Source organism: Heptranchias perlo, chromosome 34 (genome assembly GCF_035084215.1).
Source record: "Heptranchias perlo isolate sHepPer1 chromosome 34, sHepPer1.hap1, whole genome shotgun sequence".
NCBI lineage: Eukaryota > Metazoa > Chordata > Chondrichthyes > Hexanchiformes > Hexanchidae > Heptranchias > Heptranchias perlo.
Genome location: NC_090358.1, coordinates 16,628,934 through 16,655,879, shown reverse-complemented (window position 1 = coordinate 16,655,879; position 26,946 = coordinate 16,628,934). Strand labels below are relative to the sequence as shown.

Sequence of the window (26,946 nt, the reverse complement as noted above, 5' to 3'; positions counted from 1 at the left end):
AATCATGAGAAAGCAGGGATAATTGAGGCTATGCTGAAACGAGCCAAAATAATGAGCCAACCTTCCTTTCCTCTCCAAGATCCTTGAAGGTGTTCTGCCTTCCAGATTTGTGCCTATCACCCCTACAATTGTTGAATCCCCCTAATCTGGTTTCTTCCCCTTCCGGAGTACTGAAATGGTCCTAACCAGTCACAAACAATATTCTCTGAGACTTTATGTATTATCCCTTCCTGCGCACACTGCAGCCTCCTACGCAGTTGATTACAGTATCTTCCTCCAATGCTTCTCCTCCATTGTCCAGCTCTGCATGAATGCCCTCACTTGGTTCCACTCTGACCTATCCAACTGTAGTCAGAGCATCTCTACCAATGGCATTCCTCTCCACCATGCACCGTAACCTCTTAAGTCCCCCAAGGATCTATCCGTGGCCTCTTCTACATTCTGTCTCTTAGCAACATCATCTGCAAACATGGGGTCAGCTTTCACATGTAAGCTGATGACACCCTGCTCCACTCTCCACCACCTGTCCAGACCCCTCCGCTGTCTCTGTTGCCAGGCTTGTCTGACATCAGTCTTAAATGAGCTGTAATTTCATCCAGCTAATCCTTTGGAATACCGAAGCCATCGTTTTCAGCTCCTGGCATAAACTCTGTGCCCTCAGCCCCAATTCCATCCTCCTCTCTAGCAGTTTAAGGCTGAATCGGAGTGTTCACAACCGTAGTCTGTTCAACCCCAAGAAGCATTTGTGACCCCATATCCTCACCGTCACAAAGACTTCGACCTCCATCTTTACCTCAGCCAACCGGCACTGAAACTTCATTTATGTCTGTCACCTCCAGACTTAATTATTCAAATGACCCCTTTGGCCAGTCTTTCATCCTTTGTAATCTTCAGCTCATCTAAAGCTCTGCTGCCAGAATCCTAACTTGCATCAAGACCGCTGGCCCATTACCACTGTCCTCACTGACCTACATCAGCTCCCATCCCTCAGATCAAATTTAAAATTCTCATCCTTGTGTTAAATCCCTCCATGGCTTTGCCTCTTCCTATCTATGTTACCTCCTCCAGGCCTCCTACCTCACAAACACCCCACTCCCACAAACTCTCTTCTTGACTTTTTGTGCATCCCCTTCTCCTTACCATTGCCCTCTCTGGAATTGCCTCCATATGCCCCTCTGCCACCATAACCTCCTTAAGATCCATTTCTTTGACCAAGCTTTTGGTCTTCCGTCCTAATCATTCCTTTTTCGGTTCAGTGTCTGGTTTTCCTTCAGCCTCTGTGAAGCATCTGGGGTGCTTTTCTACATTAAAGGTGCTCCATAAATGCAAGTTGTTGTTGTTTTCTTATTGTAAAGTATTTCATTCACTCCAAGATATTAACTCATCCAGGTGGATGGCTATTAAACAGTGAAAAAAAAGTTTATGACGTTTTAAACGGGACCGATGATTGCTGGAAAAACAATAAACTGCCCAGTCTCAGAGAACATCAATACCCAAGGTTGTCACTGGTAATACTAAAAGCTCCCTTCAGCACAAATTAGATCACCAAGTGATATTTTCTGTTCAGACTGTTAAATTGGGCAGTTTTGCACTGAAATTTCAACACAAAAGTCTTGCAGATACTTATCATCAAAGGGGCAGCTGAATGGTTCTGTATATTGGCCCACTGAATGGCATTACTAGTTTGCATCCACAATTTCTGATCTGCACTGGATTATCCAGTTGAGGTGACGCAAAAGGTTTCTCCCTACAGGAAAGGAAAATGGAGGCAGTGAACCTGGCCTGCTTTTGCACAGCTTTTGGGGAGCAGTTACAGAAGGGATTAGCTGAGATCCAACTTCACATGAGGACCATGTCAGAAAAGGTATTGATTTCTCATAATTGCAAACACTCACCAAAATTTCAATTCATGCACACTTTCATGTGTCCACATAAAGTGCAACAGTCAGCACTCACCAGAACTATTATCCTTAGCATCCCACAAGCACAAAACAAGTAAATGACTCTGGACGCATAACACAAATACCCCTAAATTCTGACAAAACTGCAGGGTTCATTTCAAGAACAACAGTTCTGTAGTTCATTGGACTGTAGTACAGGAGTCAATTTTCTACACAAGCTCCCAATCTCCTTTGGTTTAGAGGGTAGGGGAAATAAAAGTATTTAAACTGGTAGGCAGGTATTGAACATTGCTGGTGCTGGCAAAGATCTGGGCCAGGAAATAGGGGCAGTGGTATGGGGAATCTATAAAATTGGAAAGAAAATAATTAAATAATACTGAGATTCATTTTTAGTGACAGTTCCTATTATGAATATCAACCAGCTGATCCAAAAAACATACTTAGCCTTCTACTAATATTGTTAATCACAAAATATGCTACTAAGATGGCAGGAAAATATAGAACAAACTTAAGTACATACTCCATTTGTCACGTTTATACCAAGCTTAATTATAACTAAATAGAATTCAAGAGTTTCAAAAACCAATAAACTTAAATACAATCCTCATGCTGTGCCATAGGACAGCCCAAATGTCCCAGTGGATAAGTGCACTGCATGGTGTGACACTGAGTCATACAGACCAGGAAGGTCTCAGGTTCAGTAAGTGATATTTGCTGACTTTTCTGATTTGGGGGTGTTACAATTTGCTTCAGTGTTTCCAAGCTGCAGGGGTGGCAAAGGAGGAGAGAATAAAATCTGCCAGGGCTCCTGCCTCTGATCACTATCCAGTGACCCCTGCTGGGAAGGGGTTATGTGGAGATGTCACATTAGGGCAGGATTATGCTCAGCTGTTAGGCTTAGTTAGTCCCCATAGTCAAATACCGTGCCAAAATTCAGGCTCACACATGAAGAATGGCTCGTTGGGCGAGGTACTGAAGGGCTGTCAGCAGCCATGATTCACTGCCTTTAGGACAACAGTAGAGAAGATTGCAGAAAGAGGTAAAAGAATACGAAGATACACAAAAAAGTACACAGTTACAAGTCACTAGATGCATTTTCTTTATTTGAGCTTGCAGGCACTGGCATTAAAGTTACATTTAACTTCTACAAGAAGAAAAGTATACAAACCATTATTTTCACCCCTCCCTGTGTACAGTAACTTTACTCTGAATAGGAATCAATTCAGTTCCAGAACTAAAAGTGGCAATGGCAGCAATGGAAACATATTTCCTCATCCAAGTTAACCAGCATTAAATACAGTCACACTGAAAGTTATAAGGAAAAGCCTTTGCACTGTGCACTACCAATGTTATTACTTTTATATATTTCACAGAGGTCCAAACTGTTTTGACAGCCGTAGCTTAGTCCAATAATGCAAATTTGCCTAATCTGTCCATTTGCCAACATTTGCAAGCACAGGCATCTATAACATTTATTCAGTTGCACATTGCTTTGTTTACAGTTGCTTTTTATACCCAACATCCATGAATAGATCATGAACTCAAGTGCGAGTATCCTGGAGTGGAACAAGTAAATTTACACTTCAGAGGTATAACAGCAATAAAAGATCAACGTAACTCCAACATACAAATATGGAGATTATTCTTAAAGTAAAATACTAACAATTCCTAAATTAATTATTTTAAAACACATAACAAAAGTATTTACAACCCTGCTATAAATTAACTGTGTAAAGGAAACGATATCAGATGGGGTTGCATTTCAGCTCTCATTTCCCCTACAAGGTAGACTGCATATGCTAAACCACAAGGACCTGGAGGACTACAGTCAAACAAATCTTGAGTGGTGTCCACATGGAATAAAAACACAGCTGAGTACCTCTAATGCCACAGCCAATAGGTTGTATAACATTTTTTGAAAGAAAAAATGTAACATTTTGAAGAAGCCTGGCACGAACGGCATGGGAACATTTGCTCTTGATTTCACCTACCTTGCTTTTTAAAAAAACTGTAATTAAGTGTTAACCACAAATCTGTAGTCTGAACTAGATCAGCTTTTACACCATCAGTGACTGAGCTCTAATTTTGAATTGGGATGGTATTTGTAAGGATAGACTTCAAAACTAAAAGCACAATTAAATAAAAGAGTCAATAGGACTGGGCATAACAGTTTACCATATACCGTTGGTATCAAAACTTTTAAAGCGTATACTTGCAAGAGGTTTATTCTTGTAATTACAATTGTAACTGATAGTTAAAAGGAAGAACTATAAGCAGCTGTCTGACTGTGAAGCAAGCTACCAATTATATATTCCAGCAGTTAGGGGCTCAAATTCCAAAGCTGCTTTAAACTTAAAACTCACCATGGTAAACGCCAATAACTCTTAAAGAGTTTTTTGGGGGGGAGGGAAGGGGAGAACCATAAACAAGGACACCTCCAGGTACACAATTACAGAAAGGCATTGATAGCAGTCAAGGGGAAGCCGGCAAGCTGGAAATCACTGTGCTCTCAATGGAAGGACGATGCATAGAGGCAAATGGCATGGGAACAAAAAAGTTGGGAGATATGTTAGAAAGTCTGCAGAAAAAGATCAAACAAAAGTATTTCATCACATTTCTGGATTACTATTTTAGATACAAAACCACTCAAAGATTCATATTAATGTCATACGGCATCTAGAATACTATGACAGTTATACACTTTAGGTGGGTTCTCAAATGCATATTAATGAAAGAAAATATGGAAGATTCCATCTTAATCAAAGAACATAAATAAGAAATGTTCACAATTTTTAAACTATATTTCTCAGAAGTGGAAAGTGCAACTGTTCAACTTGTGTTTATTATGCAATTACAAGAAGGAATGAGATTTTTAGTAAATGATTTATATATTGCTTTGTGGCTTAGAATCTGCAGGTCTTTTTAAGAAAAATGGTTCTATATAATGAGATATTAAAATTGTGTTTATTGACAGATGGACAAAGTAAGAATATTTTCAGGTGGTGTAATTTTTTTTTGGAGAATTAAGAATATTTAGAAGGGAAATTGAAAAAAATTATCCCGTATGAAAATATGAGACAACAAAATCAGTAAAAATTATATTTATCAAGTTTTGATGCATGCTATTTTATATTCCTTTACTCAACTAGTATCTAGCAAAATGCACGCAGCAGAATAAAATAGCCATCAGCATCAGGGTGCTCTTACATCCACATCACTTCCAAATTCTGGTAACTATGATGCATCCTTCTGGTACTCATAACTAAAATAAAACAACCTTTATAACAAAGTAAAATTAGACACATCTAAAAGACTCAAGTCTAAAGTTTTGATTTTTAAATAGGGTTGTGTTGTTTTCTGCACAAACTGTTTGTACATCAAAGCAAGCCACTGTCAGTCACTAGCAAAGTACATGTCTGAAGCTATTTACCAAATATGTAGCAAAAAAATATTCAGTATAATTTTAAGCAGCTTTATTCTTCCTCATACACACAGTTAGCTTGGCACTATAAAGTACTGTTTTTTTTAAACCATTCATTGTTACATATTCTGCAGTCCTTGCCTTTTATGTCTACCTCTGTAAGCAGAATTAACTGCTGAACAACAAAACATACATGCCAATACAAAGAAAGCATTACTTAACACAACATATCCTATTTTCTACAATAAAAGGATGAACTGCACTTTGGTTTACCATGTAACCCATCCTAAATGGTCTACATCTACTGCAAAGACTATTAAAATAATAAGCACTGGGTTACAGCAACAGCAGGATTATGTCTTCTTGTACATGGCTGAAGTCAGAGATTTTTCTGCACAGCTGCACACTGACACAATCACACATATTTTGTAATGATTCCACTTTCACTGAAAGTTTACTTAGGTAAGCTAAGAGCCTGGCAAGATTACACCTATACAAAGGTGCTTAATTTTATACAGAATTCTAAAGAATTGTAAGTCTTTTCTATTCACCAGCTATTTTTTTTTCTTTTTTTGACTAAGTCAGGAATGTGAACTCTAGCCTGAACAAGGTAAGAATATCAAAGCTTTTAACAGTACAAGTGTTTGTGTGCTTGGTGCGTATGTGTCTGTACGAATGAAGTCCAATAAGATAATCAAATGTTCCACACAAGACTTCAGCTCTTCTCATTTTCTTCTAGATGCTCTGAACTCATTAGTATTGCGCCAGGGCTGGTCTCTTTAGTATTTTCCTCTATATACTCAGAAGTAGCTGTTCCCTTTTTCTTAGTGGAGGTCACCACGCTCCCTTTCTGTAGAATCTCAGTAGCTTCATGCTCTAAAACCTCAGAAGGAGTGAGTGGCTCCAGCTGGATGCTGCCCTGCTCACTCACATCAGAACCAACAGCCTCCGGTTCATCTTTGCTCCTAAAAAACTGCTCAAAAGAAACATCTTCTTTGGGATCCTTATTCTGTTCTACATTTGCAACATCACCCTTGTCTTGAGTACATTTTTCTGCATCCAATCCCTCGTCCCCTGTCTGTTTACGTTTCTGCATGGTATCCTCAAGGCTCTCGCAATCTTTTGTTTCGTCACAAGAAGCGCTTTCCTCAAATTCATCTTGTATTATTTCTACATTATCATTAACTAAACTGAAACCTTGTTCTTGAGCAGTGTTTGCAGCTGCCGGTTCTCTGTCTGAGGAATCATCCTGTACTGTCTCTCCAGTGTCGCTTTCCTTCTCCGTAGTCAATTCAGACGGTAGACCATCTGTTGTTTGCTCAGTGCTTTCATTACTTTCTACATTTTCATTGGAGCTTATTTTGTCTTGATGATCACTTAATTTGTCACAATTTGGTGAAGGCACAGCTTCCACAGATGGACATTCAACCTCAGCTTTTAAAGGCTGTTCAGTCTTCTCCTGCTTTCTGTTAAAGAGAGAAAAGAAAACTGACATTCCATATTTTGAATAGTACAACCAGGAAGCTTACTTTTAAGTTATATATTTTCCTTTTCAATTTAGAATATTGTAAAATGATGAATTTTCAAAATGTAAATTATCTATATACAGACAAGGTGTTAATCCATCCAATTAAAAAAAAATCTCAATTACCCATCAGAAGATAAATCAATTTCCAAACTTTCTGCATCAGCTAAGGTGGAAGATGGTTTCTCCTTAAAGATTGAACAGAAAGAGAGACTTTTAAGAGCTTTAAACACAAGACTGTAATACTTTTCTGACTACAAATTTGATAAAAGAAATACAATCTACTCCTGATAATTTAAAGTCATTTTTTATCTGACAAAAACTGAATAATTCAATAATTTGAATTTAACAATGTAAAGAATACAGCAAAGGGGGAAATTAATACCAAAAAAATGAATCATCAGGTAATCCAAATGAACCAACTTTGAATTAAGAGGAATATACTCAGCACAGAAGTCACAAGGATTCATTGTGTATTATTAACTTAGTCGCCAATAGGCTCATCACTCTGACAATCAGGTTGCTTAAACACAGTGACTCTGAAACATGGAACAACAGAACTCTAATAATACAGGAATGAAGGTTCTCAAATGCCAGCTCTTGCTTTATTTCAAACACTAAGGTGCAAAATAAACATCTTAAATATTTGTTTTAAATACTTCTGCTCAGCTGGTCACTCTCTTCCTCCTTCTCTCTTCTTCCCCAAGCTCTCCCTTATATGTAGCTTTCCCCATAACCCCTATCTAATGTAACCTCTTCAGCTATTTTCCTCTTCCTTCTGGAGGTGGAGCAAATTCCAAGAAGATTTATCTTCTTTGGTCAACAATCAGCTCCAAAGGCTAATTTTCCAGCCAATCAGAAGACCACATCATACGACTGATATGGTTGAGTCACAGGCATGACTGAGTCAATCTTTGACGTGTAAAATTGTGTCAAAACAGGAAGGGGCTCTCTGGAGAATAAGCACGTTTATCAGTGGATCCACTGTCTGGCAGCATCCAGAAAAATAAATTCACCCAGGATGCTGTAAGATTAAAAGTCAATTATACATTTAAGGAACAGGCAATTGCACTGAACTGTTGCAATTTCCTACATTTTTTTCAATGCTCTGCAAGTCAATATTTGCATTTAAACCTTTAGAAGAACCCTTATTTTGGATTTAGTTATTAATAATGGGGCACATCAGCTATAGTATAGTCATTTACAATACATTTTTTCACACAAGTAAAATTCTGCTCAGCAGCACATACGGTTCTGATCATACACTGTAATGGCTACAAAATGATTGAAACTACCTCAGATTTCTTCATTTCATCAGTTGTTGAAATATGCTCATTTCCCCTGCTGGGTGAAAAGAAACATTGTTAGCTCTGAAATTGTTTTAAGTGATATGGCCGAAAAATTGGACAGGAAACTGATAAAGGCATAAATTTCCATGACGGTGACAAAGCAAATAACATATTTTAAGATAGATAATTCTAGTGGCCAGATGCAAACAGACCAGAAATCATTTGCGGATTTTGGCTGCCGCTCCGGACCTGAGCTCTTTACTTCTATCTCCTTTTTTTTCCTGCGCACAACTGGTTTAGCCATGCATCCATAGTCCAGATCTCCTTGACCCCGTCTCTCTCAAGTTTCTCTCCCCTCATGCCCTCATTGAGCTCATCTCCTCCTCATCCATGTCGTACACCCTTGGCCCCATTCCAACTAAACTGCTGAGCACCCAACTTCTCTTCCCGGTCCCCATGCCAGTAGACATTGTAAATGGTTCCTTCCCCTCAGATACTGCCCATCTCCCTTTCAAAACCACCATCATCATCCTCCTCCTCAAAAACCCACCTTTGACCCCTCTGCTCTTGCAAACTACTGCCCACCCCATCTTCAATCTCCCGTCGTTGAACGTAATCTCACCTCCTAAATCCGTGCCCATCGATCCCACAACTCCGTTTGAATCTGTCCAATCAGTTTTCTTACCCTGCCCCAGCACCAGAGAGGCCTAAGCAAAGTCACAAATGACTGTGGCTGTGACCATGATGCTTTATCCCTCCTTGACCTCTCTGCAGCCTGACATGGTTAACTACACTTTCCTCATTCAACATCTCTCCTCCGTTGCCCAGCTCAGTGGGACTATCCTCACTCCATGGAGCCTTCTTGATTTCTTTAAAATTATTTCCACTTAAGGTGAATCCTTATTTACCTGAGGAAATAAAAATTCTGTTTCTCCACAAAACGCTTGTTTAGCAAGACAATATCTAAAAAAAACTAGATTGTAATAGTTTTGGAAAGACAAATGGATACAATCTCCAAACTGAAAAGCAAAGGGAAAGGGGAGCATATTTGACAAATCGACAGTTCCCTGAGGCATGCTTCCATTGTTAAACTTTCAGCTGATGTTTACTTGATGGTAAAAATGGAGCAATGTTTCAAGGGGTTCATTTTCAGAGGTTTACAATATCACATTTTTAACAGCACCATAGTATGAATACACCTCTGATAAAGAATCCTAGTAAGTTACACATTTTGAAAAAAACTCTATAAATGTTCTACACAATTTGGCTCTGCAAGTCATCAAGATACACCTTCATGTCCAAAAATAATGTCCCGTTGGAAATAGAATTTGCACTACATTACTAATTGTTTCATGACACTGAATTCAGTTTAGTACCAGGTTACTATCTCTAAACTAGATGCTGCTGAAAATAAAAAAGCTCAAATGGTGACAGTCTTCAGTACGCATGGGACATTTTGTACATCTTAAAGATTATAAATATGATACATTTGAATACTGTCACGTTTATGTTCCAACCCATTCAAGCCCCACGCTCTACTTCAATTCTGCTGTCAAAAAATATCAAAATCAACCAATGCACCATTGTTAGAGATGTATTACGTTCAATAAATATCTAAAAAAACAAACATTTACAGTTGCCTCTGCTTAAACACGCAGGAGCAACGTAATTATTTAAGATAATTTTGTATCACTACTGTCGAACAGTTGAATTACATTATAGCTTGTCAAACCATTTAAAAGGCTCTCTGAAATCTATGAATGTCAGATCAAAATAGTCAGCTTGCAAATCTTTGTACCATAGCCCATTCATTCAGTAATTCAATTTAATTAAGCAAACATAATACTTAAGGGAATACTCTGAGGCAAGATCCTGAAATTACTGTATGCTTTTCTAACAAAAAAATGCAATCTAATTTTCTCATCTTTGCTCCTGAAGACATTGACTCATGCTGGGAATAAGGTTCTGTGCGCACAGGTCCTTGCCTGGGTGGCCACATGAGCTTAGATGGTGAGTTTCTGCAGTCTATTTGACCGCAGGGTTACAGCCAAAACTTGATCCTGTCCTATCAGACATCTACCCCTACCTATTTAGTGTTTCTATAATATGCACAACATTAACAGTCACCAATGTTTCTATTTATTCCTAAGATGATTTGCAAAACAAACTTACTAAATAAGGTTGTCTGAGATTGTTAAAAGCACCAAGCATAAAACGTAACTAAATTTGTAAGCATTACTGCAAAAATCTATTTCTCATTTATATATTTTTACTGTTTCAAATTGCTGGTCATAGTTGTGCTAATACATAAAGTTGCTGTTTAATTAGCAGTCTACAGGCAAATAATTCACTATAACTATACATCTGAGACAAATACAGTCCATTATAGAGTAGCTAATGGTTACAGGTTCTAATAACTGCAAAGAAAACAATGTATTTCTTATATACTATTCAACAGATAGGTATTACAAATTAATTTTATGTAACAATCGGATCAACACCTGCTTCAACAGTAATGCATTCTTTGAAAGACTTTTTTTTAATATAAGGAAATTGCTGGTGATTGCATCTTCTTGGCAAAGGGTGCACTACTGTCAATTTTTATCTACTGAAGAAGAGCACTTATATAGTATGAAACCCAGTTATTGATCATTTATTGCATGATTCATGACCCTGTGAGCTTAAATTGTTGCTCTTTTCGGCCACTACATATTACATTAAGCATAATAAACAGATACATTGATTTTATCATTGAGAACAGTACTTTGGTAATGCCCAAACATGATGTATGGATCACTAATTTAGTAACAAATTGGTTTTCCAGTTGGATGTCGACTCTAAGAAACATAGTTCTAACCAACCCTACCTCTGCAATTTATTTTAAGCCATCTCTATGGATGAATAATAAAGTTAACTTTCTTTAATGATTTCACTACATTTACAGCAAGCAGCAGTCCTATTGGTATTACTTCACAATCTTTTCCCATTAGCTACTTTAAAACAGCCTGATTTATGATACAAAGCTGTATAATAAAATTTACTCAAACCACATCTGTTGTTCTAAACTGCTGCTTTATTATCAGGCAGATTATCATATCCTACAGGTAATTAGCAGTACAAATCATTAATATCAGCAAAATAATGAGGAAAAACAAAATCAAAACACAATAAATGATACTTTCAAGCCATTTTCAGGACAGGGAATTAGAATCCCCAAATGTACTTCATCATGCGCATATCCTTCCTAAATGTTAAATGCAAAGACAGAATGAAATAGCCATGCTCATCACAGCCTCGCTATTATTAATCATTATGGCCTAAATGACAAATTTCTGATACTAATATATTTGAATACAGGTTTCTATTATTCTGTTTAAAATCTAAAATAATGGTGCATTGTTCAGCTTAGTTTATGTAACATTTGCAACTTACTTTCTTTGCAAACATGGAGTATAAAAGTTGCCACTTAGTTAGTGTAACAGACTCATGGATGAGGTATTATCATTCAATGCAGCATTTACAGTATAGTCAGAGCTTGAGAATTATGGCTTGTTGTGATCATTTACACTTTTGCACAATGGCAATAACCTACTTTAAGCTCGTTGCACAGCAAATTAAAGGGTCAATGTGCACTGTCACAAAGCATGATCTAAGACCATCCTGAGCACTTGCCTTTCCAATTTCTCCTCTTTTTAACTATATAAATGCAAGTTGTTGTTGAAGCCAGGAGCATAGCTCTATTACCTGAACTTAGCATTGGGTCACCTGCTTGCACAGACAAAATTTAAATATATTGGTGTAATATTTAGAGTCACAATTCTATAAATTTAAGATACCTCAATAATAAGTTGGAAAAAGTAAACAACTGGTGAGGCGAGAGCTGCCCATAATTTTTAGCTTTAGTTTCTGTGAGCAAGATGTTCTTCAAGATGGCAGATAAAAATCCTCTGGAGAGAAGTTAAGTACTTCACATAAAGACATGTGGGGCATCAAAAGTGCCTCAAGCTCTCACGTGAAGGTAATTATCAGCTGAATTTACAGTCCAATAATGAAGGCCCATTCTCCTGCACAACCTCTGGAATATTCATATACCATGAAGGCTCTAATGGCATAATAGCCTAATCAACGTGCACAATGACTGTAGTCCTCCATAATTTCTCCTTCCTTTTGACCTTTTTTTAAAAAATAGCTCACATCAGGTAGTGTTGTAAAAATAAACCACTAAAGTGCAACAACTATACAACTCTTCAATCTAACTGGACAACACATCCATGACTTTGTTACAAATGTTGTCTGGTTGGTTCCGCTCCTCTCATGGATTGATATGATTTTTAAAATGTATTCATTCATGGGATGTGGGCGTCGCTGGCAAGGGCAGCATTTATTGCCCATCCCTAATTGACCTTGAGAAGGTGGTGGTGAGCTGCCTTCTTGAACCGCTGCAGTCCGTGTGGAGAAGGTTCTCCCACAGTGCTGTTAGGGAGGGAGTTCCAGGATTTTGACCCAGCGACGATGAACGGCGATGAATGGCACTGTATCCAGAAATTTAGGTAAAATGGAACCGAACTGGTAAATGCTGTGAAACAGTCATAACCTAAATCTTTACGAAGTGGATGCCTGTATTTAACATGTTATGCAATATCAGAGCTGTCAACATCGGCCAAATACTTAGTGTGAGATTTTCAGTCATGAGCTGTGTACCTGAGGAGCTGAATCATGCCAAAACAATAACTGTGATTAAAAGTTGCAAACTGCACCCATTATGAGGCTGCAAGGGAGAATTAAATGATATTAATGTATTTTTCTCTTGTCACTCATCCTTTTTTCCCCGTCCTTTTAATCTTTCTTTCTCTTTCCCTCTACACAGCCAATCTGGTCTGGGATTTGTGGATGTTTCCACTACAGCTATGGAGATGGGCCTATCCCAGTATCCACAGTGGAAGTGAAAGCCCCCGTTAATACTATATACCCATCAATGTAAATGCACCAATTTTTACAACTGTTATAGATCGAGAAATAGTCCAGCGTCAATCGCATTGTGTCCGCTCAGAGAAAGCAGGAAAGATGCAAGGCATTACTGGCACAGTCCTCACAGAGGGAGATCGTGAATATAGGAGAGTTAATACACTTGTGCAGAGGTATGGAACAAAACCTGCTTGAGCTCAGAGCTTATTCCAACTGGAAGATAGACCATAGCAGTACCAACAATCACTTCAAATGGAATGTTCTAATTCTTTAGAAAAAATCCATATGGACTCATCAGCATCAAATAATAAATTGCAACTGCAGCTTAGCAACATGAAATCAAAATTGAGCTTAAAATTTGGCAAGTATTGCACAACTACTTATACTCAGAAGAAAAATATTGTTGCACTTTTTACAGGAGAGTCCAACTGGCAAAATTTTTTATTGTGAATAATGTTGACTCTCAAACAAGTAAATGGGGCTCAGAACGTAAGGCACAATTTCAATTTTCCTGCAAATGTTGCAGTTCCTACCACTCCCGCAAACTTTTCACTGTATAAATATAGTGCTTATAGTGAATCTAAAAATAAATTAACTGTGCGCTGTCAGCTGATATTAACTCTTCATGCCTGGGTACCTCTGGATTGGCACCCATATGCTGTCCCATCGCACAGGTCACTTGGGCTGCTCTGGGTACAAATGGATACCTGGAAGTGCAGACCTCCGGGGAGGAGAACTGCTTCACTAACTCAAAGATATGTGCTACAAGGCAGGAGATTGATTTACATTCATATAAAAAGCACACAGGAGAATAGTTTATAAAGAAATAGGTAAGCATCTCTCAACACATTTAAATGCTAGCTTCAATCATTCCTGAAACTTCTTAAACCTTACATGAGTTATAAAACAATGTAATAATCTGACCAAATTAGACGACATATATAATAAACGCGAAAAATGTATTTACATTTGACATATTTGACATACAGTTTTGGTCTCCATACTTAAGAAAAGACATACTTGCTCTCGAGGCAGTACAAAGAAGGTTCACTCGGTTAATCCCGGGGATGAGGGGGCGGACATATGAGGAGAGGTTGAGTAGATTGGGACTCTACTCATTGGAGTTCAGAAGAATGAGAGGCGATCTTATTGAAACATATAAGATTGTGAAGGGGCTTGATCGGGTGGATGCGGTAAGGATGTTCCCAAGGATGGGTGAAACTAGAACTAGGGGGCATAATCTTAGAATAAGGGGCTGCACTTTCAAAACTGAGATGAGGAGAAACTTCTTCACTCAGAGGGTAGTAGGTCTGTGGAATTTGCTGCCCCAGGAAGCTGTGGAAGCTACATCATTAAATAAATTTAAAACAGAAATAGACAGCTTCCTAGAAGTAAAGGGAATTAGGGGTTACGGGGAGCGGGCAGGAAATTGGACATGAATTTAGATTTGAGGTTAGGATCAGATCAGCCATGATCTTATTGAATGGCGGAGCAGGCTCGAGGGGCCGATTGGCCTACTCCTGCTCCTATTTCTTATGTTCCTATATACTACTGGTTTTTAATCCAGTGCATCAACCCTGCAAAAGATTTCCATATAGAAAAAGGGAGCCCAGTTGCTTCTAATCAGAAAGAAAATAATGAATTTTGCATACTAATACATATTCCACGAGTCAAAATTGTGAATGCTAGACACATAGAAACATAGAAAATAGGAGCAGGAGTAGACCATTCAGCCCTTCGAGCCTGCTCCACCATTCAATATGATCATGGCCAATCCTCTATCTCAATACCATATTCCTGCTCTCTCTCCATACCCTTTGATGCCTTTTGTGTCTAGAAATCTATCTCCTTCTTAAATATATTCAGTGACTTGGCCTCCACAGCCTTCTGTGGTAGAGAATTCCACAGGTTCACTACCCTCTGAGTGAAGAAATTTCTCCTCATCTCAGTCCTAAACATCCTACCCCATATCCTGAAACTGTGACCCCTTGTTCTGGAACCCCCCCAGCCAGAGGAAACATCCTCCCTGCATCCAGTCTGTCTAGCCCTGTCAGAATTTTATACATTTCAATGAGATCCCCTCTCATTCTTCTAAATTCTAGTGAATACAGGCCTAGTCAACCCAATCTCTCCTCATACGACAGTCCTGCCATCCCAGGAATCAGTCTGGTGAACCTTCGCTGCACTCCCTCTATGGCAAGTATATCCTTTCTTAGGTAAGGAGACCAAAACTGCACACAATACTCCAGGTGTGGTCTCACCAAGGCCTTGTGTAACTGCAGTAAGATATCCTTGCTCCTGTACTCAAATCCTCTTGCAATGAAGGCCACCATACCATTTGCCTTCCTAACTACTTGCTGCACCTGCATGTTTGCTTTCAGTGACTGGTGTACAAGGACACCCAGGTCCCTTTGTACGTCAACATTTCCCAATCTATTTAAATAATACTCTGCCTTTCTGTTTTTCCTTCCAAAGTGGATAACTTCACATTTATCCACGTTATACTGCATCTGCCCACTCACTCAACTTGTCTAAATCGCCTTGAAGCCTCTTTGCATCCTCCTCACAACTCACAATCCCACCTAGTTTTGTGTCGTCAGCAAACTTGGAAATATTACATTTGGTTCCCTCATCCAAATCATTGATATATATTGTGAATAGCTGGAGCCCAAGCACTGATCTCTGCGGTACCCTACCAGTCACTGCCTGCCACCCCGAAAAAGACTAATTTATTCCTACTTTCTGTTTCCTGTCTGTTAACCAATTTTCAATCCATGCCAGTATATTACCACCAATCCCGTGTGCATAGTTTTGCATACTAATCTCTTATGTGGGACTTTATCAAAGGCCTTCTGAAAATTCAAATAAACCACATCCACTGGTTCTCCCATATCTATTCTAACAGTTACATTCTCAAAAAACTCCAGTAGGTTTGTCAAACACTATTTCCCTTTCATAAATCCATGTTGACTTTGTCTAATCCTGTTGATATTTTCTAAGTGTCCTGTTATCACATCCTTTATAATAGACTCTAGCATTTTCCCTACTACTGATGTTAGGCTAACCGGTCTGTAGTTCCCTGTTTTCTCTCTCCCTCCTTTTTTAAATAGTGGGGTTACATTTGCCATCCTCCAATCTGCGGGAACTGTTCCATAATCTATAGAATTTTGGAAGATGACAACCAATGCATCCACTATTTCCACGGCTACCTCTTTTAGTACTCTGGGATGCGGATTGTCAGGCCCTGGTGATTTATATCAGCTTTTAGTCTATGTATCAACTGTGATACATAGATATGCAAAACAAACTTTCAAACAACACTGATCTATGAGGCAAATGTTTGTTTTGTGCAAAATATCATTGCTCTACATAATGCATCATATGGGGAGGGCTTAATCTAAGGGTTATCCAATCCACATCACATTTATGTACCTCCTAGCAACATCACAGTGAAAATGTCGTCTTCAAAATTATTTAAGGCTTCCAAAGAATATTGAAGAGAAAGCATACTTACTTGAACATATTATTGTCAACAGCACAGGAAGCTGTAAGAAAAAGAATCAGAATTATATAAAGAGTATTCCTCTCCAGCTCCTGTGAAGAACTGGTTTGCTATCAACAAGTGGACTTGGATACAAGACAAATTATTGAACTAAGCTGGTCAAGTTCACAATTCATCATCACCCCCAATAAAGTAATCGCTTTTCTCTCCATTTTTTTGCTATCCAGATAGACAGTATTTTTGAATGTTTCACCATGTATCCTGTCTTTTCCAGTCTTACTTATATTTTCAGTCTTTATTTGTACCCTTCTTTGCTTTCTCCCTCTCCCACCTGAAACTGTGTTCACAATCAGCTTGTTTACCCTAGCTATCCTGCAAGGCACAACTAGGAGAAATGGCAAGTTTTTAAAATTAAGATAAAATTTTAAAAATACAATTTGCTTGGAGCTTCACGATAGCCCAATGCACTACATGCCAGAATAATGAACCACACGAACAAGAAATGGCCCAGTTAAGCTAGCTGATCTCAGCCAGGGTGACTCACTGTCCCCAGGATAGGGAGAGGGGGGAAAAGCCAGGGTTCTTGCTCATTGAGATCCAGTGACAGTTGTGACAACTATGTGAGTGGATGTAGGTGAGGGCTTGATTGAGCTCAAATGCAATGCACCCCACGGTTAAACAGCTTGATGACACTCACTGTCCAGTTTACGTATCAAGTACAGTCACTTAAATGGGATATCCATGGGCTGCTGGTGGACTATACGCCAGCATAAATTATTGCCTCCAGGAGAAGGCTGGAGAAACCCGGAAAAGAAAGTACCATTATGCAACTGTTAGTGTAATTAGCACGAAGTAGTGCAAGGGTGTAATTCTAGAACTGAATATCAAAATGTTCTTTGTGACTTTTCTTAAAAATTAAAAATTGTATAGGCCCACTTGGGAATACAGAATTAATTGCATAGGTTTTATTCTATAATAGCTATTTCACTGAGGATCGTAGGATGAGATTTTATTTTAGCTGTGAAAACCAAATAGCAGAATCACAGCTGCCACTACAAGAATTCTGCACAGAACTCCTCACTACAAAAGATAAATATAAACATGACAAACATATGATGTCAGTAACAGGCATTTTCCTTTCAAAAAAGGAAAATACATTTACGACTTACAGATTTACAGAGCTAGTCACTATCAGTAGTCACGATCACTATCACTATGAAAAGAATTACAAACAAATATTAACTTTAATATCATTCTGCATATTAACCTGTTGTGCTTCTTCAATATTTTTGTTTAAAAACAAAGGCTGATGACATAATATGGACATTGGCTTGTGAGAGTGACTGACCTTAAAGTTGTGAAAGCATTAAACTAACACAGATGGTTGAAGCTGAAGTAACACTGGGGTTAATGATTTTCTCTGATGTGAATTCCATTCCCTTATATTATCTGGATCGGTAACTCATCCAAGACAATGGGATATTTTGACTTTGTGCAATAATGTAAAATGGGTGATAGCGAATCGGTAGCCCATTTTACAAACTCCTGATTTTTATTTCCATTCAAGTCAATCAGGCTGCCAATTCGCTATCACCCATTTTACACGAGCACACAAAGACAAAATCTACTCCAGTATGCCAGACAACAACTGTTTAAACAAAATACAGATTTTCTTTTTTTAAAAAGCAAATTAAACAGAAAGGCAAAGCCAAAAACTGCTGACGATAACTCTGTAAGCATCTGGTTTTGGGAAACAAGTACTGATCGTAACAACAGCTCTTTAAATTTGACTTCATTTAATCATAGTTTTTTCACTTACCACTGGACTCTGAAACAATACGACAGGCATGGAACTTGTTTCGATCAAGATGTTTTGCCATATCATCTGAGCCAGTAACATCTACCTCAAATGGACAGCTAGCACACACCAGTTTGATACCTCTGAAACAATATAAAGTACAGTTGTTTGCTCTGCGAAAATAAGTTTTTAATTTATATCAATTTTGTGACAGGTATTACTTGTCAGCACACAATATTTGGCAGTTTGAATGGTCTGGGGCATTTGCTTTTGTAAAGCCTCTTAAAAGCATGGACGAGCTGACAGAAAATATAATTTCAACAGAACAGTTTGAGTTTACAATTGGGCACTTGTTACCACGTAGTACCTAATTTAGCAACCCTGGGGCTGTCTTGCACTTGTGAGATTCTAGATGTGAATCAAGTTCTCCGCTTTTGTTTTCATTCTATTAAGGTGGTATGACAATAGGATAAAGGCAGAGAGAATTATAGTAAGGGCAGATCTCACAAATTTGAATCTGGTAGTGGATAGAGATACTAATAGAAATCAAACTGGGGCCATTGGGCTAATCACAGATTTCTCATACCCAGATGCATGTTCCAACAATCGTAGTCCACAACATGACCATTAACTCAACATTAAACAACTGCACATAAGGAACAGAGTTCCAAGCAACAACACTGCTTGCCAGGAGAATTCCACATACAGAAGTTATGAGCTGAAACTCACCACTGCTACTCTGTGCAAACGTTTTGGACTGAATGCTGAGCAGTAGTTCTTGACGCGTAAACATGGCGCTCTGTCTTGTGCTAATATCTCTTGTGCTGCTGAAGTCATAATTTTGTGAAGAACTGACAAGCCAGCTTTCATGGATGCTGGGGAGAGTGGGGCCTGGTGGGTAGGATGGCTACCCTTATGCTCTACATGGCTTTAGACTTGAGAGTCCAAAGCACAAGATATATTTTTGCTAAAGCCTACCAAACTTCATTGCAATATTCCATAACTGAGTGGAAACAAGCTTAGTAGTACACTGAAGCAGTCAATGACAAATGGGAGTGAAATTAATTGAAGTCTTCCCCATATCTGCTAACAGCTTCAGCCATCTTTGCCACTTGTTTGCTTCTGCACAAAACAGAAGCAATTACTAAACTGATGAGTTGTGTTTTTAACTGAAGAAAGGTTGTGACCCTTACACAGTAGAAGTCAGTGGACAACGTCACAATCAATCTTTCTTGACAGTTACTGATTTAGTCCTCTCTGTGCAAGTTAACACAGCAATTGTCCACTCACTATCCCATTTTGCTTGTATTTAATAGCATTAACTAAGTTACTGTTTTTCTTCAGATGGGGTGATAGCCAATTTTTATGCAGAGGTACCATCAACAAAGAGTCCACCATTTTTATCGGCATCCATCTAATATCTGCTCCATCACTGAACTAATAGGATCACCCTTTACACATGCTTTACTCATCAGAAACAAACTACTAGTTTTTTTTAAAGTGTGGCAAATGGAGGGTTAATATTCCGAGTAACATTTTCTCAATGGTATATTTAGGCTTGAAGTTATACTGCATTTCCTACCTCAGTTTGTTTGAATATTCTCTGAACATCCAAAATTTCTTTTTACTTGGAACAGTATGAAAGCTGCAAAACACAATGGTTATTAAAAGAGAGCAATGATTTGTGTACACTTCCAGATGATAATCCACTGCTTAGATTTATCAATTGTACATTAGTGAAATTATAAAGAAAACTTAATATACTTTAATAAAGTAAATGTTACACAAGTACATAGTAAAATTTTAAACATAAACATATTATATATGAACACAGAAATTAACATAATATAGATTGTATATATATGGGATATATAGGAACTTTTCAGTTTGTCAGCAGCTGATTCCTAATATGGGTGCAGATCATTAAAGTCTGTTTTTACCAATTTAAAAACCAGGGGTTTTTTTTTGTTTGTTTTCGATTTGATTTTTAGTATATAAAAAAAGGGAGAAAGTCAGTAGGAAAAATTGAACCCCCAAAAAACTGAGAAAGTTAGTAAAAACAATCTACATTGAACATTGCAGGGGACATAAAAGAAGGTACAATCAAGCTATATGACAATACACAATTATTAGCAAAGTTCATGAACGTCACTTTTATGCAGCTCTGATGAGATTTTCACTTAACCCCAACATACATTTTTTTTAAATTAAAAGCAAAATTGTAGAACCTATATTTATTGCTGTGGCTCTGGCCACTTACCTGCCACCATGATGAGGAGATTATAAAAATTGTTGGAAACTATGCACAGAAGAACAGTTGTGATCTTGCGTTTAGTAAACAATGTCTTGGTGTGTGACCTGAGTTAGACTGATTGATGACCTCAATCTGCAGAGGCCTATCAATATGATAACTGTGTCAGTGCATGATCCTTGCTCCATATCCAACTAGGAATATTAGAATGTTAGGAATCAATATTCCAGGGTACTTGACTTTTCGAAAAGACAGACAAAATGGAAAAGGTGGGGGGGAAATAGCCCTGATAATAAAGGATGATATAAAGACAGTAGTGAGAAAGGATCTTGGCTCGGAAGATCAGGAAGTAGAATCAGTATGGGTGGAGATAAGAAAAAACAAGGGCAGAAAACACTGGTGCGAGTAGTCTATAGGCCCCTTAACAGTTGTTATACTGTTGGTCAGAGTATTATTCAAGAAATAAGAGGAGCTTGTAACAAAGGTAATGCAATAATCATGGGGGATTTTAATCTTCATATAGACTGGGCAAATCAAATTGGCAAAAGTAGTTTGGAGGACGAGTTCATGGAATGCATTTGAGACAGTTTCCTAGAACAATATGTCGTGGAACCAACCAAGGAGCAGGCTATTTTAGATCTTGTCTTGTGTAATGAGACAGGGTTAATTAGTAATTTCATAGCAAGGGATCCTATGGGCAGAATGATCACAATATGATAGAATTTTATATTGAGTTCGAGAGTGACGTACTTATGTCCGAAACTGGAGTCCTAAACTTAAACAAAGCCAATTACATAGGTATGAGGGTGAATTGGCTACAGTTAATTGGGAAATTAGATTAAAAGATATGACAGTAGATAAGCAATGACGAACATTTAAAGAAATATTTCATAATTCTCAATGAATATACATTCCATTGAGGAATAAAAACTCCATGGGAAAAATGATCTATCAGTGGCTAACTAAAGAAGTTAAGGATAGTATTAGATTAAAAGAAGAGGCGTATAATGTTGCCAATAAGAGTAGTAAGCCTGAGGATTGGGAGAGTTTTAGAAACCAGCAAAGGATGACCAAAAAATTGATAAAGAGGGAGAAAATAGAATATGAGAGTAAATTAGCAAGAAATATAAAAACAGATTGTAAGAGCTTCTACAAGTATGTAAAAAGGAAGAGAGTAGTGAAAGTAAACATGGGTCTCTTAGAGGCAGAGACAGGAGAAATTATAATGGGGAATAAGGAAATGGCAGAGATGTTAAACAAATATTTTGTATCTGTCTTCACAGTACAAGAAACAAAAAACATAACAGAAATAGAGGGGAACCAAGGATCTAATGAGAGTGAGGAACTTAAAGTAACTAATGTTAGTAAAGAAAAAGTACTGGAGAAATTAATGGGACTAAAAGCTGATAAATCCCCTGGACCTGATGGCCGACATCCTAGGGTTCTCAAAGAGATGGCTGCAGACATTGTAGATGCATTGGTTGTGATCTTCCAAAATTCCCTAGATTCCAGAATGGTCCCAGTGGATTGGAAGGTAGCAAATGTAACACCGCTATTTAAGAAAGGAGGGAGAGATAAAACAGGGAACTACAGACCAGTTAGCCTGATATCAGTAGTCGGGAAAATGCTGGAATCTATTATTAAGGACGTGGTAACAGGACACTTAGAAAATCATAATATGATTAGGCAGAGTGAACATGGTTTAATGAAAGGGAAATCGGGTTTGACAAATCTATTAGATTTTTTTTGAGGATGTAACTAGCAGGGTAGATAAAGGGGAACCAGTGGATGCAGTATATTTGGATTTTCAAAAGGCATTCGATAAGATGCTACACAAAAGGCTGTTAAACAAGATACGGTCTCATGGGGTTGGGGGTAATATGTTAGCATGGATAGAGGATTGGTTAACGGACCGAAAATAGAGAGTAGGAATAAATGGGTCATTTTCAGATTGGCAGATTGTAACTAGTGGGGTGCCACAAGGATCAGTGCTTGGGCCTCAGGTATTTACAATCTATATTAATGACTTAGATGAAGGGACTGAGTGTAATGTATCCAAGTTTGCTGTCAATACTAAGCTAGGCAGGAAAGTATGCTGTGAGGAGGAAACAAAGAGTCTCAAAGGGATAGAGATAGGTTAAGTGAGTGGGCAAGAAGGTGGCAGATGGAGCGTAATGTGGGGAAATGTGAGGTTATTCACTTTGGTAGGAAGAATAGAAAAACAGAATATTTTTTAAATGGTGAGAAACTATTAAATGTTGATGTTCAAAGGGATTTGGGTGTCCTAGTACACGAAACACAGAAACTTAACATGCAGGTACAGCAAGCAATTAGGGAGGCAAATGGTATGTTGGCCTTTATTGCAAGGGGGTTGGAGTTCAAGAGTAAAGCAGTCTTGTTGCAATTGTACAGGGCTTTGATGAGACCACACCTGGAGTACTGTGTGCAGTTTTCGTCTCCTTACCTAAGGAAGGATATACTTGCCTTAGAGGCGGTGCAACGAAGGTTCACTAGATTGATTCCTGGGATAAAAGGTTTGTCCTATGAGGAGATATTGAGTAGAATGGACCTATGCTCTCTGAAGTTTAGAAGAATGAGAGGTGATCTCATTGAAACATAGAAGATTCGGAGAGGGCTTGACAGGGTAGATGCTGAGAGGCTGTTTCCCTGGCTGGAGGGTCTAGACCTGGTGGGGGGGGGGGGGGGGGGGGGTGGGGGTAGTCTCAGGATAAGGGGTCGGCCATTTAGGACTGAGATGAGGAGAAATTTCTTCACTTAGAGGGTTGTGAATCTTTGGAATTCTCTACCCCAGAGAGCTGTGGATGCTCAGATGTTGAGTATATTCAAGATTGAGATCGATAGATTTTTGGACTCTAAGGAAACAAGGGATGTGGGGATCGGGTGGGAAAGTGTTATTGAGGTTTGAGGTCAGCCATGATCTTATTGAATGGCGGAGCAGGCTTGAGGGGCCATATGGCTTACTCCTGCTCCTATTTCTTATGTTAGGAATGAAAGGCTGACATTTGTTGCAGCACACAGCATACTCACACCATTACTTAAGAAGATCCAGATCCCCTTAAAAACAGTCTAACTTGCACAGCCTTCATTCCTTCTCCCGCCAAACACGAAGTGTAGAGATGCAGGTGCATCAAATCCATGATATGAGCACAAAAAATAAGCATGCAACGCGTACGCTCACAAGCTACAATGTATACAAGTCTTGGACCTGATTTCCGGTAAGAAAATAATGACTGGGGGGGGGGGGGGGGTGGGAGGAAGGTTATCAAACTCAGACGGATTTTTTTTGAATCAATTCACCATTTAATATGGCAACTCATTAGTGGAAATCAATAAAAACTGATTTCAATGATCCCTAAAGGCCAAGAATAATGTAATAGTACTCAGTTTGTGGTGGAAAGTGGAATTGAGATTGAAGATCAGCCATGATCTGAATGAAGAGGAGGCTCGAGGGGCCGCATGGCCTACTCCTGCTCCTATATCTTATGTTCTTATGTTAGGAATGAAAGGCTGACATTTGTTGCAGTGCAGCATATAGTCCTCACACCATTACTTAAAGAAGATCCAGATCCCCTTAAAAAAAGTCTAACTTGCACAGCCTTCACTCCTTCTCCTGCCAAATATGAAGGCCAGAGATGCATGTGCATCAAATCCATGATATGAGTAAAACAGATTTCAATGATCCCTAAAGGCCAAGGATAACATAGTACTCGGTTTGTGGTGGAACTTTACCAAAAAAAACATTCATCCTACCTCATCATGTGAGCCACATAAGATTTGTTGCAGCTACTTCTGAATCGACAAAGGGAACAATGGACATAAGTGGCAAAGTGACTGGCAAATTCTTTAATTTCTGTGTCGCACTCAATACATTTGTGAACGCCACATCCGGTCCTGTAAGTATCCCAGACAAATCATAGTTAAATCAACGATTTCAAAAGTACAAGTTCAATTACAAAAGAAAGTAACTAGCCTGCCTTTTCCACAATAATCCCATGTACTGACATTTGTGTGGCATCAAGAAATAATTAAAATTATATGAATATACATATATTGTATATATACACATATACATACATACATACAGACACAACAAAGCACACTGCCTTTTCATCTCTGGAACCTGCCCAGATTGTTGGGATAAATCTTATCTGTCTGTTAGGACCATATCTTTTTCTAAGTCCTGTAAGGATCCTAACAGAAATAAATTGGGACAAGTTCAACCCAATTCTCAACCCAGAACTGTTTCAATGTAGTAATATATTTGGTTTCTCACTAGCACTTTAAAGTATTTTTAAAACAATAAAAGTTCCAAAGCTGCAGTAATGCTTGCAACTTAAATCACATGTCTGTGGGGAAATGGTTCACATGGGATTGAATTCTGCCTTTATATAGAACTGAACTGTACCTTGCATTGCTGTTTTATGTGCCAGGAGTGCCTACTGGCCTGGATTATGTATTTCTCTACTCATTGAAGTCCAAACTCTTAAAAAGATCAAAAGGTACGTTCCACAATGAAACAAAATTGTCAATCAGAAATAGGTTTCAAAGGAATTGGGACACAGCCAAACTGTGAGAGTCTTGCTCACAAGACCCCATGAGGGGACAATTGCAAAGGTCTCTAATGAAATTATTAAAAAATGATCAATATCATTTCTATCACATGGGTGGATTTTGTGCCTCCCAATACTTTAAGTAATCCACATAAATAGACAACTCTCTTTAATGCTGTATTTACATACTAGCTAGGGATGCTGATTTGCTCGGCCCTGATTTTGTATACCAACCTATAGTTACAACAGTTTCCCCAGGCAAGACAGATCTCTAAACTATCACAATGCCATTCTTCGGATGACTTGTTAAGTCAAGATTTAACTTGCCTATTCAGGTGTTTTGGATGGATGTTAAATTCCCTGTTTCACTATTTGAAGAAAAGCAGGGACTTTGACTGGTGCACCGGCCAATGATCCGCCCCTCAACCAACACCACCCAAAATAGATTAAAAAAACATTCTTCTCATTGTTATTTGCGGGATCTTACTGTGTGCAAAATAGCTGCCACATTTACCTACATAATTTTTATTGCTCCTTAAAGTAATCCACTGGGTGTATTTGAGCCATGACATGAAAAAGTGATATATAAATGCAAGTCTTTCTTTCTTAATACAAAATTTCACGATAAACATTGAAACAGAGATCAAATGGATTTAGGAAGTGAACTCATTCAGGAGCGACAATTTTCAATAAAATGCTAAAATGAAAAATGCTAGCTGATGCAATCTAGCTATGCAGTTATTCTTTTAGCTTTACATGTCCTTGTTTAAGCCTTTTTATTTAGACATTGAAATTAATATGATGTGCAAATAACTTGGCATAATTTACCTGAAAGACTGCAGCACAATGTTAAAAGATTTGGTTATTTTTTTGTTGGCTGAACTTTCTTTCTTTTCCTCTTGCTTAAAGTACTGAGCTGGCAGCGACCTTCCTTCAGTCTTAACTTGGTTTATAGTTGATGAGTACAATTTAGTGTTTACTGTTACTGATGATGAGCACTGGAGTGTAGAACTGGTTGCAGTATTAATTGAAGGCATGGAAGATGATCCCACTTGATAAGGTGTCATGGAAGCTCGAATAGTAACCTGTTAGATTAAAAGAGGCATCAATCAGAAGATTGTAGGACTTGCCCGCCCTAAAAATTTTAAAGACCATTGATGCTATCGCTCAGACCACCAGATAACATTCATGAGACAATTTCTACAAGACTATTTTCTCTCATGCAATGAATAAGACATACTTAAATTGTAGCAAATGTGACCCCTTCAACACGTGTTACATGACCATTCCCGTACTTGTCATACTGCCACCAATGTGGCTTTTGAGCTTTTCAAACTGGTGTCCCCGAGGGGATCCAAAGCGGCCAATGAGGTGATTGGATTTCTGACCATCTGCAGTTTGTGACTACAGAGCTTTAAGACTTCTGTATTTGTTGACATACTAGAACATTTCTTTCAGAAAATACTTTTTTGGGATACAGTATACAATCATTTAAGATATGACACATGGTAAGTGTAGCATGGTTGGGAGGAACAGGTGACTTTGGACCACTGGGGGTTTTCCTCGCCTCATGTCTGGGTCAGTTCAGTTGTGGACAAATTGATAAGCGATTTGGTGCTGGTGGTGGGCTTTTTTCTTGTACCACTGCCAATTTGATACAACTGAATGGCTTGCCAGGCTTCATCAGGCAGTTAAGCGTCAACCAAGTTGGTTTGGGACTGGA

The 26,946-nt window shown here is 38.4% G+C and overlaps 1 protein-coding gene across 4 annotated transcripts in view; it reads right to left on the bottom strand.

Annotated features, from left to right (window-relative positions):
* Positions 1 to 2,986: 2,986 nt before the first annotated feature.
* znf280d (zinc finger protein 280D) overlaps positions 2,987 to 26,946 on the bottom strand; it is a 100,422-nt gene continuing 76,462 nt past the window's right edge. For 3 of the 4 annotated variants that reach the window (XM_067971520.1, XM_067971522.1, XM_067971523.1), the window contains 8 exons: positions 26,052 to 26,308; positions 24,424 to 24,564; positions 19,984 to 20,046; positions 18,423 to 18,544; positions 16,616 to 16,646; positions 8,143 to 8,191; positions 6,974 to 7,035; positions 2,987 to 6,788 (listed from right to left, as the gene is read on the bottom strand). In XM_067971520.1, the coding sequence (XP_067827621.1) occupies positions 6,038 to 6,788; positions 6,974 to 7,035; positions 8,143 to 8,191; positions 16,616 to 16,646; positions 18,423 to 18,544; positions 19,984 to 20,046; positions 24,424 to 24,564; positions 26,052 to 26,308 (1,476 nt within the window). In that variant the 3' untranslated portion in view covers positions 2,987 to 6,037. The remainder of the gene's footprint in view (positions 6,789 to 6,973; positions 7,036 to 8,142; positions 8,192 to 16,615; positions 16,647 to 18,422; positions 18,545 to 19,983; positions 20,047 to 24,423; positions 24,565 to 26,051; positions 26,309 to 26,946) is intronic. The other variant, XM_067971521.1, reaches the window with a different exon arrangement.